Below are 15,941 nucleotides of genomic sequence, written 5' to 3'. Positions count from 1 at the left end.
ACGGAACAGGGAGGCAGGGAGCCGAGCAGCACAAATGGAAACAGCAGAAGGATTTTGGATACTTGCAAACGGGAGAAACTCACTGTAGTGCTGCATCACCTCGCACAACTTAGGCATTTATTGATGCTTAGTTGGGTGTTGAACACTTACCTTTAATATCTCGCTCACTGCGCTGTAGTGGACAAAATTGAATTAACAAAACCTGATTTAGCGATGAAGATGGCTGCTTGCTAATAACGTCGTAGCTATGGCAAAACTGGAATATGGAAGCCGGTGGTCAGAAGCACATCGCTTCTCCTTTGGAAGTAACTCTGCGCACTGCGTCTTGGCGCACAAACGTGCACGCGAGAGGGTTAAATCATCATATTTCCCCCAATTACAGACAGTGTTCGTGATATTTTAACATTTGGAGTCCATAAATGTCGCTGCACAGTGTAAATGTTTGGTGACGAAACTGAATATTTTTTGTGCTTTGAATTTAGAGTTGGCAAAATGCCAACTGACCCCACTAGATGGCAGCATTGCAAAGACTATTGCATGGAAAAAGCTGGGCAGCTCTGCAGTGGATGCCTCCTACTGCAATGATTTCATTTTAGGTTCTTCTGTTTTTGTTTTCTAGCAGATTGCAGTGTCAACACAGTGCAGAATGTAACACCTGCATGTACTTTTCTAAAGTCTTTTTATTCATATTTAGTCTTTTACTCATATTTAAGCAATTACCCAGCTGCTTTTGTTAAGTTTATGCAAGTGAGTAAATTATATTTAACTTCACCTACCACATGTAGCATATCCTGGCAGCACCTTTCATTCAAAACTTATCAGTTTAATTAACAATAAAGAAAGATTATGGAGACATAAACAAGACAAGAAGGGAAATGAAATATGACAGAAATGAGAAGTGAGCAGCTTTTTATTTTCAGTTTACTAGAGGGTAGTTACAGGCATGTTATCACAATCCCTGACACTTAGTGACCATTTCTATGAACACTTCTGTCGGCTTAAGTGGCTGAGCTGGTTAGTATCTGCACAATTATTACAAAAACAAACAAAATAACAAGTGCTCGTGTTTTAAATAAATTAACATTGTTTCACACGTGTTGCTGTCTGTGGATTTTTACATAATCATGTCACATTACTCTGTTGCCTGCGATAAAAAAGATATGGCTTAATTCAGAAGGTGGAGCCAGGAACTTCATAAAAGAGTTGAGATTCGGTTCCATAAAATCCTTCACATTTTCCCCGTGGCAAATTAAAAAAAATGTGCAAAAGGCAAAGCGCTGCACTTTTATCATCTTATCTTCTAGATTGTGTCAAGGAAATGTGGTGCTGTCTTACTATGAGTGAGCGAGGCAGATAATAATGCAGTGAGAGAATGACAGATGGGAAGAGACAGAGAGATACGCAGAGAATGGGAACAGCAGATTTGTAGTGACAGGCTGCTCAGTCGGAAGTTGTAAGATTGTTTAGCCTAAAATCTGCAAAGCAGCCATGGAAACCAGTTTGAACCAGAATCCAAAATATGAAATAAACAGAGTCACAAAACTCTGTCTTGAGGAAAAAAAACAGCAAAAAAGGTTGTACTTACAAGGTGACTCCCAAAGACATATTAGCTGAAAACTTGCGATAGCTCAGCATGTGTGGTGTGCAGTGTGTCTTTAAATTATTATTATTTTTTTTTTCAAATTGGCAAAAACTGGACACGTGGAGGACAAAAGAAGAATTGGAAGGCCTGAAAACTATCTATAGCAGATGAACAGTATCAAAAAGTCATATCGTAAGAAACAGGAATAAATCCAGCAAATACCTGGCACAGGATCTGAGAGATACATCTGGACCTTCAGTTGATCCATCTACTGTTCACTGAAGCTGCTCAGAAATGATCTCAGGGAAAGGATCGCTGTCAAGAAACCATTCTTGAGAAAGGGAAACAGGGAGAAAAGGCCATGCTATGCCAAATTACACAAGATCTAGGTTGAAAATTAGTGTTTGGCTGCCACTGTACCATTTTTTGAGGGTTGCTAGCATTAAATTCAAGATGAGCTCACATTCTTCCCAAAAACGTTGATATTTTTCACTTTAAACATCTGATATGTTGGTTTTGTACCTTGCATTGTCAGTTATAAATAGTGTTTGAATGATTTGCAAAGCATTGCATTCTGATGTTGTTTACATTTTACACAGCCTCACAAGTTTTTGGGGAAAAAAGCAGATAACTAATATTTACTGAAACTCCTTGGCAAACAGTGCTGTGAGCCAGCATTTCTATCAGAAGGAGCATGAGTCGGAATAGACTGGCAGACACTTCTCAGCAGCTGTACCTGAGCTTATTCTGACAGTTGAAGTTTATTGTGAGAGTTTGTGACAAGTGTCAGGTATGTTGTCATCAACATGAAAGTCTTTTTCTTTTAAGAGTCACAGTCATCTTGGAGATTTATGCTGAAATGCATGGAACACTGTGTTAGTGTCCTATGGCAGCTGGGATAGGCTTCTGCTCCTCGTGACCCTGAACTGGATAAGCGGTTGAATGGATGGATGGAAGCCAAATAAAAAAATAAAAAAAAGAATTAAAACCCTATGGTTGTGGTTCAGTTAAAGTAATGAACAGTAAGCAACGTGGTGTGTCATTTTTATTGAATGTCACTGCGAACACTAGTGGGGTTATGCAAGAACAAGTCCCAATAAGCTGAATATAACTATGGAGCCAATGCATACCCAAGATCCATAACTAGAGTTGTCATAGACAGTGACCAGTGAAATGAAACAAGTGAAAGAAATCAAACATTTAAACAACAAAAACTCATGAAAGATAGCAAAAAGAGAACATTTTACCCCGTCACAAAAGGCATGAACTGTGGTCAGCTGATTAAAAGTGAGTCATGTGAAGCCCTGACCAACACTGCGTCACACAGTAGTTACATAACAACACTGACACACGTTATTATTCTTTCCTTGCAGCCGACATATAGCCTGCCTTTGATTTGTTTCTTGTAAGACAAAAGCTGAGGATGAATTACACAGGCTAGCATGCATGAGTCTTGGCACACATCACTATTGATTTAAGCGCATTTTGTGTTCCTCTATCAGAATTATTTGGCTGGGCGGCAGCAAACAGAGTGAATGCTGTTATCAGGCCGGCACAGGAAGAAAGCAACGCAGGTTTCTTGAGTTTATCAGGGCTGTTGCTCCTCGTTCTATAGCGAGCACGCATGTACTGTACAGAGTCACACTTTGGTGCAATGTTATCTTCCTTGCATAGTAAGGGAGATACTTTTGTCCCTGTTATCTGCTAAACCCTGACTCTTTGTTGCAAAATGTTTTGTATATTAAAAAAGAAAAACTCTGCTTCACGGGGTCCTAAAGTTTAACACATATCAGTGCAAACAAACTTTGCACCAAAGAGAGGCAACTAAGAGCAACTACTGCATTGCACCGTGGTGTGAGTAAATCTGCGTGACTCTGTCCCTCATTTCAGAGAGCGCTTTGATGTCAGTGGAATAAGCTGCAGCTCATTGAAGGAACATCAAAGATACCCCCCACCCCACCCCAGCTTCACAACCATGCGCTGCTTTGAAACATGTTTGGAAATGCCGTGGGGTTCCCGTTATCTTTTTCACAATTAAAGGCTTATTAACCGCCTGTTAATACTATCAATTATTCCAGAATGTGAACAGTAACTTTGGGGATCAAGGGCGTAGCTATTTGGAATTTGTGATTTGAAGAAAGGGCATCATAATGCCTCTTTTCTTCAGGTTGAGCCCTCTCATTCTGCTTTCAGATCACTGATTAAACTCCCTTTGTTTGTTTCTTTAATTTGACCTCTCAGCACTTGTCTGGTGTCATGCCCGCATTAGATTGGTGTTGGGGTTTTTTCTACAGTCATCTTTGCTGCCCTTCAGCAAGTGTGCACATAGGTGTGATGGAAGCAGCCTTAAAGTGCTTAATTTGCATGGTTTGTTACGTTCCATTGTTTCACTATGTATTTTGTATCGGAAGCTCTCTAAGCTGAATGATGTCAGCATGCCTTTTAAGCTATTACATTTGATGACATCATCTACTGTGTGTATATATATTGTTGTGTTTTACAAAGTTCTCCATAGCTGCGGGATGCACTGACTATGGGAATCAGTAGCATTGTTATAATTTGAATCACTGTGTCTAACATTCACTCACCCGTCTAAGTGTTTGGACCCATTACTATTCCAGTCATCTCAGTTTGTGAAGTAATTCTAATAATATTTTGATTAAATATGTTTGAGATCTTCTCAGTATAAAATCAATATGTCCATCTCACCCAAACACACAGCACAACAAATTGTTTTATACTTAATATGCTTAGATGTGTTACTTAGTTTGTGTTGTGGTTTTTGCGGCTGCTTCAAATGGCACTGTCATATTAGGCAGCTTAATAATAGAAGAAATAGTTAACTGTGATCTTGTGGATGGAGGAGCAACTTTTCCTGCGTCCAGGCTGGCCTATTAGAAGCGCGTACCTAGCAGCCAATCACAGGCACTCACTCCTCAGCTCCTCTAATCGTGGATTAGCCACAACCGACTGCAGTCTACAGCTCTGGGAGTGAAAGGTAGTCACTGCCATTCAGCCTCGGTTTTATTATTAGCTCTCTTGGATTTGGCAGCAGATTTTTTTCCCCTCTCTCTTTCTCTCTCTCTCTCAGCAGCAGCGACTTCTGCGTTGCGCAACCAAGTAGGCTGCACATTTTGGGATCTCAGGTAAAGGTGTGGGATTACCGAAGAGACAAGCGACCAAATACTTAGAAGCTGCTATAGTAGGTCAGGTAGGACTCGATCCATGGCCCTTTAATTTAAACCCACAACGTAGTAACGCCGCTCCGTTTAAAGCACCGCTCCGTTTTCGCTTCCCGATGTTCAAGACGGCCAATTACCCGAGCGTGGATCCTGCGCCCACCATCATGCACGGCACTTGGTTTACCACGGGATGCCGAGAAAACACGCCCGTGGCGGTGGAGAAACCTAAGAAAAAGGCGTTCAGCTTGGTCAAAATAATGTCTCTGAACAACAAGAAGGGGCACGGCCAGCATCCGCACAATAACAACAACAACACCATGCCTTTTACGATCCACTGTCATATCGGGAAAGAGATAAAGCACATTTGCAGCAATTGCAGCCGCGGAAACGACACGCAGGACGGTGAGTAGGCTCAAACCTTGTGTGGTTTCGCCCATAGTAGGTTTGCGGTAGCTGTTACCATCCAGGATGCACACATCTGAAGATGGCTACGTTGCTTCTGTTTTTTGTTTTGTTTGGGTTTTTTTTTTTTTAATATGCGATTTGATAAGCAGGCTGTGTGAGGATACAGTTGAGGATATAGTGTTTTTTCCCCTCGAGGGATAGATTATATTATTTTAGTGTCGATGTGCATTGAAATGACACCACTCTCCTGAAGGAGAGTGAATCACTGTTGCTGCTGTGGAAACTGCCTCTGACTGGATCAGAACTTCTTACAGGGTTGGGCTGCTCATATTTTGAACTGTTAATTGTCGTTTGACCGCAAAAATACGCTGCGTCTTTTGTTTTTTTTTATTGTCATTAGATCTCAGTATTAACCTCTAGCATGAAGCTGTGCAGGCTGTTTGCACAAAGCCTATTTTCCCCCCCACTTAGGTGTCATTACATCATCACTCAGCCATCTTGGCATGCAAAAAAGTGTTGTTAATTAAAACCAGCAGCATCAGTTGCTCATGTTACAGTGGTGGAGAATGTAGGTTATAAGGATTCTGCCGTGCAATCAGACTGATGTCAAGAAGAGGAAGAAAAGGGGAAAATCCAATGAATTTGGACACTTGGAAGAGGATTTCCTTATTTTTTTCTTGTGCAGATTTTAGGATTTTCTCACAATTACAATTGCATCATCACACATTTACAGTGTAGACTTTGATTCTATGTGTACTGGTTTTAAATAGTTCAGCACAACAACATAAAAAAAAAGAAATAAATCTGGTAGTAAACACTGTATTTTGGGATAAGAGGGCTTTTGAGTGCACACTGAGATACCTACACCTGTGGGGAGATAGTATCCAGAGGTTTCATCTTCACAGGAAGGCCCAACTGCTTTACTGCAGTTTCTATTGTGTGCATTTAAAAAATAATTATAATTAAAAAAAAAGTATATATAAATATATATTTTCAAACCCATACTCCTTTTTGAGTTAAGGTTGTGGTACTTAACACTAAGTAGTGTTTAATGTTATGAAGCAATGCCCTAAGCACTGAAGTTGCTAACAGTGAGTCATTACTGCCACTCTCTCTGTCATACAGTACAGCAGCTTGTTACTTGGCTCCTGGATGTGGCTCAACTTAGAGCTCGTTGTCTTCCTGTCTCTATCTGGCCTTTAGGCTGCTAACGAAACCATTTGAATCTCTCCTGGATTCAATTAACACTGACTGCTGGGTTATTTATAGAGTGCTGTGGTGGAAGGATTTCCAAGGATGCTGCAGAGCATTCAAATAATGGTCCGTGGGACTGATTTCAGCACTGCATTATCGCCACATTTATTTACTGTCTCATTGCCCCAGGGAGGCGGCTGTCCTGTTAAGCGGCATGTCTGTGTTGGCAAACATTGCAAAAGTGATGCAATTATTAAAAGAATAAACAAACAAACAAACACCCTCAGATTCCCTGACTGCATGTCATGGGTGATGATCTGATGCAACCGGGTGACATTGACAACAGACGTGACACGATGTGCTAGAGGGTCACCTCGTGCGTCCAGGCTCTGGACGCACGAGGGTCACCTCGTGCGTCCAGGCTCTGGACTTTTAACACTGCTGATTTTAGGGGGTTTCTTTGGCGGTTTTTGAGTTTTTCTGTTTGCTTCTGCTGCATGCTCATAAGATACTTTAAAGGTGATTTGTGTCATCTTTTTAATAGCTTCCAAGAGTTTTGAGAGAATTCTAAGACATTCCCAAGCGATGCTGTTCATTCTAATAAAAAAAATGTCTGTTTATTGTTTGTCTTAATCGCTCTCGCTGCAAGATTGTGCAGTTTCTGTATGGGTGCATGTGCAAACTGATTTGAAAAGTCTGCACATTTATCATTCAGTAATGATGTATTTTGGCAATTATAAATGCAGAGATGATTAATTTAAACAACCGAGGCGAGCTGATCTCGAAAGTATGGAAAGTAATGGAACTCACTGGCTGCTTAGTAGAAAAAAATGCAGTTTAAAAAAACATGCATTGTCCTGACTAATCGGCTGTTCTTGCACGCAGTTGCATTTGCGATATTTTGCTATTCTGATGAAATGTTTTTTTGACTACATAAAAGACTAAGTTTAAAGATTAGGTTTTAAAGTAAGGAGAAGAGAGAAGAGCTTTTTGGCATTGCGTAATTCTTTTTTCTTTTCTTTTTTTTTTTTTTAAATCTCACAAGCTGCCAAGTAGGTTTAAGTCAGATTTTCAGCTCGAGTCCCCTTAGTTATTAATCATCCGCCTTTTGTATTCTTATCCAGCAGCCAGCTTTCCTCTTGGTGTTACATTTTAAGTGCTGTTTGTAGCCGTTTGCATTCGCAGTTATTTCTTCATGTAATATTTTGTGTTTGAGCAAATTACTTAACATTCTTTGCTTCTGAAGTCAAACAGTACTTAAAAGATTATAGGGCCGGGCCTCGTGAATATTTGATGAAGAGCTGAAATATTTCCCCTTAATGAGGTGCTCATCAGTCAGTCTACAGCCTAGAACTGTTTAGACCCAGAGCAAATCCTGCATAATGCCATATGATGTGCAGGTTTGTTTATGCTCTTATTCAGCCTCATCTAGTTAGTGCTGAATTCTGGAGGCTGCTTGGCACAGATTATTTCTGCTTGGATATTAAAAAACAAAAGTGTTTGCTGCCTTTAGTTATCATCCAGACTATCCATCACCTCCTCTGGATCCTCACCTAAACTAAATCTGTTTTGTTTTGTTTTCTCTCCCCCTTACAGCGGAGGAAGTAGAGAGGCTTGCCGCCATGCGCTCGGAGTCCTTGGTCTCTGGTACCCACACTCCACCCATCCGTCGGCGGAGCAAGTTTGCAACTCTGGGGCGGCTCCTCAAGCCCTGGAAATGGAGAAAGAAGAAGAGCGAGAAGTTCAAGCAGACATCAGCTGGTACGTGACATCTTTTCATAATTTATCCGCATAATAGTGACACGAGTATAATAACTCCAATACTTGTAAAGACTGTACCCTGTGTGGTTTCAGTTTTTTTTTTTTTTTTTTTTTTTTTTTTGGCGGGGGGAATCAATGCATATCCTTTGGTCAAAAGAAAAATTGATTACGTTTTTCAGTCTCCAGGGTGAGTCACAATGCAGCAAATTGATTCAGTGTAGCGCTGGAGTTTCATGTTTTGAGGTCTCTTTAGAGTTGCTTTGATCTTTCAGCCCAGTGCTGTCAGGGTCGAGTGAAGGACGTGGTCTCTTCAGATCCGGCTGTATTTATTTTCCTCGACTGACACATCCTGAATTTTTCTGTCAGCCTCTTGGAAAGGAGGAGGCACTTTGTCAGACTGTAGCTCCCAGGCTCGAAGAAGCGTCCCTGCTTTTATGGACGGGAGCTAAATCCAGTGTGAACAGAACAGGATGTTCTCATTTAGTAACATTATTCAATTAACATTTTCTGGTGTGAGTTTGCTGAATGATTCAGTATCTGTTGGGTTTGCTCATGGTTTCTTTGGCTGCTGTTTGAGTCTTGACCGTTTTAATTTTTGCGACCTCTTTTCGTCAGCTCCATCATTTGTCAGAAGTACAAGATGTGTGCTTGACTTTTTTTTTTTTTTTTTAACTGTAGCTGCCTTTGAGTTGTTTAATACTTAAAAAAAACTGCATTTTTGAAGTGTGTACTTGATAACACAGCCACAGAGATTCTGTCTGTTCACTGGTACAGTCATGTCAGCCCTGTGATAATAGCATCTCTCTTGTTGTGGTTAAGGACAGTAATCAAAAGCTGAGCCAACAAAAGATAATTTCTGTTTCAATGGTGGTAATGCTGAGTGGAGCTGAGAGAAATGACGCTTTTCATTGCTTTTGTTATCCACTTGTTTTGTGTGCATAATGCTTCTGTCCCCAAATAATGCTGTTGCTACTATTGTTCTATTCAATCCTTTTTGATGGGCATTTTTGAGCTGCCATACCACTGATGATCACCTTGTTAAGTTACAGGTGGTACGCAGTCTCACAAGAGACTTCGATGCTCAGGCAGGCACATTGGCCTCAGAGAGACCACAGCTCTGTCTCATCCATTTTTAGCGTGAACCTAACTCTGAAAGTTCCAAATAAGTGGAATGTGGCCTGAACTTCTGCAACTGGCAGTGGTAGAATTGAAGCCACAAGCGTGCGATTGTGCAATAAATTGAAATGACAGGAGCTGGCAGAAGGATTTTTAACTGTAGCAAGAGAGCGTCTAAGAAAACTCACAGGGTCACGTCCTTATTATTGAAATGCACATTTGGTTTTTATTAAGATAATTACAAGTGTTTCCAGGTTAACATTAATGAAAATAATTATACACCATGAATCATTGAAGAGTTTTAATGACAATAACAATGTGTTCCAGTGGCACATCGTGGTGCAAGTTTGCACCAGGTGTTCACAAAACATCAATCTTATGGTCAGAGAATGATTAATAAGTCATTAGACGTATTTTAGAGAAGGCCCAATGGCTGGTATTTTGTCTTAGTATAGTCACTAGATGAGAAATTCTGCTAAGCTTGAGGAAAGTAGGTTAACTGTATGGTGCAGAGGAATCCTGTGATTACTGAAAATGGATTATTGCTTCATTGAGAAATAAAAAAATATCCATCCAAGAAAAAAGTTTTATTTAGAAAAGGTAACATTTTCTTGGTGAACCCTTAAAGCGCTTCACATACAACATGACAACAACATCACTCTGTTCTGTATTATTTCCTATGGCTCGCTGCACACAAACGTTTTTCTCGTGGCCAGCCATGTATTGAACTTCAGCCATGACTGTGAAGTACAGTTATGTGAGGAAAATGAAAAATAAATAGTTTTTATAAGCCTTTATGCAGTCGTATGAAAAGTTAGTGCTTCTTTTTAAATAGTTTGCTCTTTTCAGACCGATTCCGAGAAAGACTCTGTGCAGTATAACCATTAGCAAGTTTGTGTTTAAAGGAATAATTTTTCACCTTATCAAGGAAACTGTGTTGTGTACTTGCCCTCATTTTATTACTGACCTGTTGTCAGCAGGTATAAGAACACTGCTGCCACATGCTACTACCAGCTATTGACTTGTTTTAGTACACCATCATTAATAGCTGAAAACAGCATTTTGTCTGCAAGAGTATTAGAGTATTTGTCTGTTGCTTAAGCAATCAGCAAAAATGTGCAGTGGTTATAGTTGCATTGCTATGATCTTGGCCTTAGATGGTCCTTGTTTGTCTTTTGTGTCTGAAGTAGTCTGTGCTTACCTTATTGTTGATTACAACTCCTGTATCAATAGGGAGTAGACCAGCCACTGGGCAGGAAGATGTTGTCATGGATAATTGGACACTGGGCACAGTAGAGGATTATTAATGTGTTGTGATCTTAAGCAGATGAAGGCCAGCTCTGGGAGGCTGCACTCTTTACCTCAGGAAGGAATGAGGGAGGAGAAGCATCTGACAGCTGGATGTCTTATCATGCTGTCTTATTGTGCTTGGTAAATTTTTACAGCCAGCTTGTATCAGGAAGAGATTTTAGCGAGAAGAGATTTATCAAAAGAACATGCATGCTGTAGTCTGATGTTATCAGGGAGTCTATTTTTAATCTAATTAGCACATTTCCCTATGAACAGCAGTCATCCAATTGCACTACTCATGCTGGATGTTCGCATGATTTTTAACAAAAAGGACATATTTCATACGTGTCCATTGTACACTGTATGAAGGGAGAAGTTGATTGCCTATTTTATGCCTGCTGTGTCCTTTATAGGTGTTAAAGTGTATTTTAGCCACACTCAAGCTTCTGAGGTCTGAGGTTTAACGCTTGAGTTCCTCATTGATAGAAGACACCATCAAAGTTTTATTCCAGTTTTTTGTGAGAGTCAGACTGAGAGAAACGCCTCAGTAAAAGACTCCACTTTAAGCTACTGTGCCTCAGGGTTTGTAGGATGTGTTCTGACTATCTGGGTCACTTCGCAGTGGAATTTACTTTTTTTTTTTTTTCTCTTTTCTTTTTTTTTCTAAAAAACTAAATGTAGTGTTCTCAGATCAGTAGAGGCTGAACTTAGATATGCCAGTTTCATTTAATATGCTCTCAGCTGAGTCTCCCCAATGAGTGTCTAATCTTCTCATCTTGGTACAGATTGAGTGGTTGGAGTGTTGGGCCATGATAACACTTTGGGCTATGGTAGACTTTTAAAATAGAACTTGGTTGATATTCAAGGTGATTTTGAAGGCTACTGCAGATTCTAATATACTGATATGGAGGTTTGCTTTGTACCCTTTGGTAGTGATAAGAGTGCATCCTGTTTGATGCTTTTAACTTGAGTACCTCAGCTGCACACTAAACTTATATAATAAACATTGTTACAAACTGACAAGTGATGACAACTACTCTGGTGTCCAAGTCAATAGCACTCTGTATCAAAGTCAGGTATTTTGAGGGAGTGGCATTTTTTCCCACTAAACAGACACTAAACACGCACACACGCAATTGTGTGTGTGTGTGTCCCCTAGGACCTTCCTGATGAAATGAACATGAAATCCACTTCTTGCACACTAATAATGTGCTGATTAAATATTAAACAGAGTGGGGGCTTTTAGGGGGGTTTGCAAGGATGGCCAGAGTTTCATCTCCTTACTTCATGCTCGGCACACGTTCTGCACGTGTCCACTTTAATTTTACCAGCTTCCACTTTTGTTTCGCAAACATTCGCCGCCTGTCAAGTCTGAAGACATAATATCCTCATTAAGGCTTTTGAGTTAATGGTATTGCATAACTGTGTGCATCCCGCAGAAGAGCTCTTATGTCATAAAGCTCTGAGTAATTGCTGTTCGTTTTGGATGAAACAACTGGCGTAGTAATGACCTTTAACCCCAGGTTTCCCCACTCTGGCAACAAATTGGTGCTGTACTTCTTTAGAAGGGTTAGGGTTAGAGTTTCATTTGAATGTTTGCTCTGTTAAACAAAAGACTAAAGAATAATGGACTCGTGATGGGGATTTCAAAGTCTAAGTTAAACTGCAATGCAAGAGTTTTGAAAGTTGAAAGTTTTAAGGAGAAAGCTTTTAGAGGCTGCATTGTAAAACCTATTATCTTTTATTATTAGATCTGGCAGAGGCAAATGTCTGGCAAAGATATTAACTTTCCAAGATATATATATATTTTTTTTTAATCCAATTACTTCACAGTACAGTTGTTACCACTAACCTAAAGTTGGTTGTGGGAGTTTTATGGAAATTGCTTGGTAATGTGCAAATATTTTATTTTCGATTAAATTTGTTAGCCACATGTTACTCAACAGCTAGAGATGATTGTAGAAACCTCAAAATACGGATGTTTTTAAATTAAGGAAAGGTTAAGAATGACTACATCTGTTACATATTTGATCATTGTCAGTGCCACACATGATGTGCTGTGCTGTCCTGTCACCAGTGTGCAGCCCCAAGCAAGCCTTAAACACATACTAGTGGGCTGAAAGAACAGGAGATACGCTTGAAAACGTAACCAAGTATTGATGTTCTTGGCCTCAACATTAGAGCAAGAGATGGCATCAATCAACGTCACCCCCCAAATAGCTCAGACCACCATCCTGCTGCTTTTTTCCTTAATCTGAGAATGGAAGAAACAGTGGACCATCACCTCCTGACTCATGGTTAATGTACTGTCTATGTGAGCCTAAACCAGGGACTCACATTCCCATCCAAAATCCAATTAACAACCTGTGGCCACATCCACTCTTCTGTTCCAAGTCCTGCATTCATTGTTGAGCTGACATTCCCACGTGGCGAGGCTATGGACTAAGCATATGAAAGGATAAAAACTGCAATATGCCAACTTGGCAGCTGAAGTAAAGGAGTGTGGCATATTGGGGAATATTCGGTCATGTATGCTCGCTCCCCAAAAAATATGTTTAACTTTTTAACTAATTCCTTGCTCAGGGCTGATCAAAAAGCTTTGGAAAGCTTTTGAAGTAAGCATTGATGATGAACACCTGGTACCATAGAGAAACTCATAAAGAAGCGTAGTGATTTTGACTTATTTTGAGCAGTGGGTTTAAAGTGTAATGTGCTGTGAACGATGTGCAAGGAATAGAGAGGTCAAGATGCCAGTGTATTTTTGTCCAATGTGCTCTGAGTATGTAGTAGCACTGAACATTTTTGATTTCAGAAGTCAGGGCTTCTGATATGTCAAGCACTCATACTGGGCACAGGGTGTACGAGTCTCCTGTGCAGCGTGCTCAACTGTTGTTATTGCTCATCCTCATTTCACGTTCTTAATTAGCTTCTGTGCAAGATTAGATTTTAAAATGAGTAACAACTTCTCTTTTTTTTCTTTTTCTTTTTTTAGTATTTTACTGCTTTTGTTCAGCCTACTGATAGAAGATCTTAAGTGCCTCAACTCGCAAAGCCTAAAAATAGAAGGAAACAGTAGCTATGGGACATGGCATCTTTTGCATAATGAATTACGATGAGAAGCATTGCTGGAATATCTTTTTTATCCTTTATCTGTGTTAAACAGGGAACAGTTTCTAATTGTTCTAACTGTTCAGCAGAGACGACTGATTATCTTTACAGCAAAATCTAAATAAGCCAGACGAAATGTATATGGTGAAACTGGGATTAATTATGGGATTATCACAGTGACCGAATGCAGATAGTGACTGATATCCATTTCACACAAAAAGAAAACCTGTTTTGTTTTGGTTTTTGGCTGGACCAGATGTTTGATTGGTCATTTTTTTTCTTTTTCTGATTGCTGAACACTTTGAGTAAAGGAAACAAATAAGCAAGTAAATAAATATTTCTTTGACTTGTGATGCAAACGAGAAGCTTTCGTTAGCATATTGCTAGTAATTTTGATGTTTGTTACTTATTTATTACATTTCTAGGCATTTGGAAATGTTACATCAAAAGTGGTTGATGTGAATGCGTCTTTAAAATAAAAATGTTGTGAAACACATGACCACATCCATGTTGTGAATTGTTTAGCCTGGGTTAAACAAAGAAATAACGGTCATAGTTTTTTGAATGACAAGTTACAGTGTTAAAACCTCTTTATCACACTCCTTTTCTTTACAACATCAGCTTTGGAGAGGAAGATGTCAATGCGACAGAGCAGAGATGAGCTTATCAAGAGAGGAGTGCTGAAGGAGATCTTTGAAAAAGGTGAGCTGATTTTCTGCAGTTTCTCTCTGATTTAACAGATGGAAACTGTTTCAGATTTAAGTAGAAATTACAAGAAGGGTAACGGTGGCGTACCAAACTGAAAGGTCCTCAGTTATTCATCTCCTTGTTAATCAGTAGCCTTTGGTGTGCACTCTTCAAGATTTGGCACAGAGCTTCAAGAGATAGAATCTTTCATTATAGAAAATTTGTGGCTTTAAAAAAAAAAACCCCGTTTGATCTGGATTTGATGTGCTTTACACAACCTAAAGATATATTTTATTATGTTTGAATCGCACAACAGGGGGCTCGATGCCGCAGGATATCAAAAACAAAGTCAGAGAAGCTCGGCTGACTCTTGCCAAGATGTGAGGAGAGCAGATAAGAAAGAAATGATAGCCTGTATATAAAAGATAGACACAGCTTCTGGACCTTAAAGGTGAAGCCAAAGCATTGAAACTTTTTTCTTTTTAATGGCCCAATTTTTTTTTTCTGAGGAAAAAAAAAAAGAATTGTACACAAGAGTGTGGGAAAACAGCGCTACTGATCACTTGATCTGTGAGTATAGTAAACAGGATTTGACAAGTTCAAGATCATAATTGCTAGTTTCATGTGTTATTGAATACAACATGATATTCATTACACTGAATACAACATGATATTCAAAACACATGGTAGGCCTCAGGTTTACCACTTCTCAAACCCAGTTTAAAAATATAAAGATGGCAATCATGAGAGGGCTTAATTAGGATGGGACTTGATCAACCAATGACTGATGTCATAATAGCTACGTCCATCTTTTATATACAGTTTATGGAAGATTTTGGCTTTCATTATTTTTTGAAAAACTGAGTTTAATAGCTAAATGTGAAAACACTGTATGCTGTGACAGTGAATGAGTACACATTGCAGAAACTCAACAGCTCATGGAAAAGCAAGAAAGACAAGACAGGTGAAGCTACTAAGCAGTGGTGACTAAAACAACCACTCATTACAGCCAAGGTATGCAGAAAAGCATCTCCAAACATGGAACAAGTTAAATGGTTCAGTATCTCCCATCACAGTGTTGAAAGCTACTGTATTGTATCATAGATCCTTCCTAAAGCACCGGCCTCAAAATGAAAGCCTAGAAATGATCCCTGAATAAAGAGCTTGAAAAACTACAACAAATTATTAGTTTGTTATCTTTAGTTAATAATAAAAAATAACAAGTCTCCTTGAGGAATTTTTTGAATGTTAAAAAGATTAGAGGAGTGAAACGTTGTTGTGATTTTCTATTTAAAAAACAAAGTCCATAGCTAAGATGGAATTTGGGAATATGGGAGGCATGCTGTATAAATGCACTGGCAGTCAGAAAATATGTGAGCAGCACTGTGACTTGCACTGTCAGCCTTTAAGTGTGATCATGCAAAAGAAAAAAACATCAAATGGATGAGAACTATAAAAGAATTAAAATTCAAAAGTTCTGTCAAACTGCTTGTCTGCTGCTGTTCCACGGTCTGGTGTGTGCTGATAAAAAAGCTCTCGGGTTTGTAAACAGTCCAAGCCCCCAGTGTCTCAAAAACACATCAAGTTCATTTTAAACTTAGTTTATGCAGTCTTTT

General features: G+C 39.4%; 1 protein-coding gene across 2 annotated transcripts in view; it reads left to right on the top strand.

Annotated features, from left to right (window-relative positions):
• Positions 1–15,941, top strand: part of LOC146648064 (phosphatase and actin regulator 1-like) — a 49,847-nt gene that overhangs the window by 14,690 nt on the left and 19,216 nt on the right. Inside the window, exons 1-3 of one of the 2 annotated variants that reach the window (XM_085389923.1) lie at positions 4,555–5,166; positions 7,960–8,124; positions 14,260–14,340. In XM_085389923.1, the coding sequence (XP_085246049.1) occupies positions 4,881–5,166; positions 7,960–8,124; positions 14,260–14,340 (532 nt within the window). In that variant the 5' untranslated portion in view covers positions 4,555–4,880. Of the gene's footprint in view, positions 1–4,554; positions 5,167–7,959; positions 8,125–14,259; positions 14,341–15,941 lie in introns of those variants that run through there. The other variant, XM_085389924.1, reaches the window with a different exon arrangement.

The sequence above is a fragment of the Rhamphochromis longiceps genome, linkage group LG18 (genome assembly GCF_057381845.1).
Source record: "Rhamphochromis longiceps isolate RC_006_pf linkage group LG18, R_longiceps_female_GT1.1, whole genome shotgun sequence".
NCBI lineage: Eukaryota > Metazoa > Chordata > Actinopteri > Cichliformes > Cichlidae > Rhamphochromis > Rhamphochromis longiceps.
This window is presented reverse-complemented; position numbering and strand designations above follow the sequence as displayed.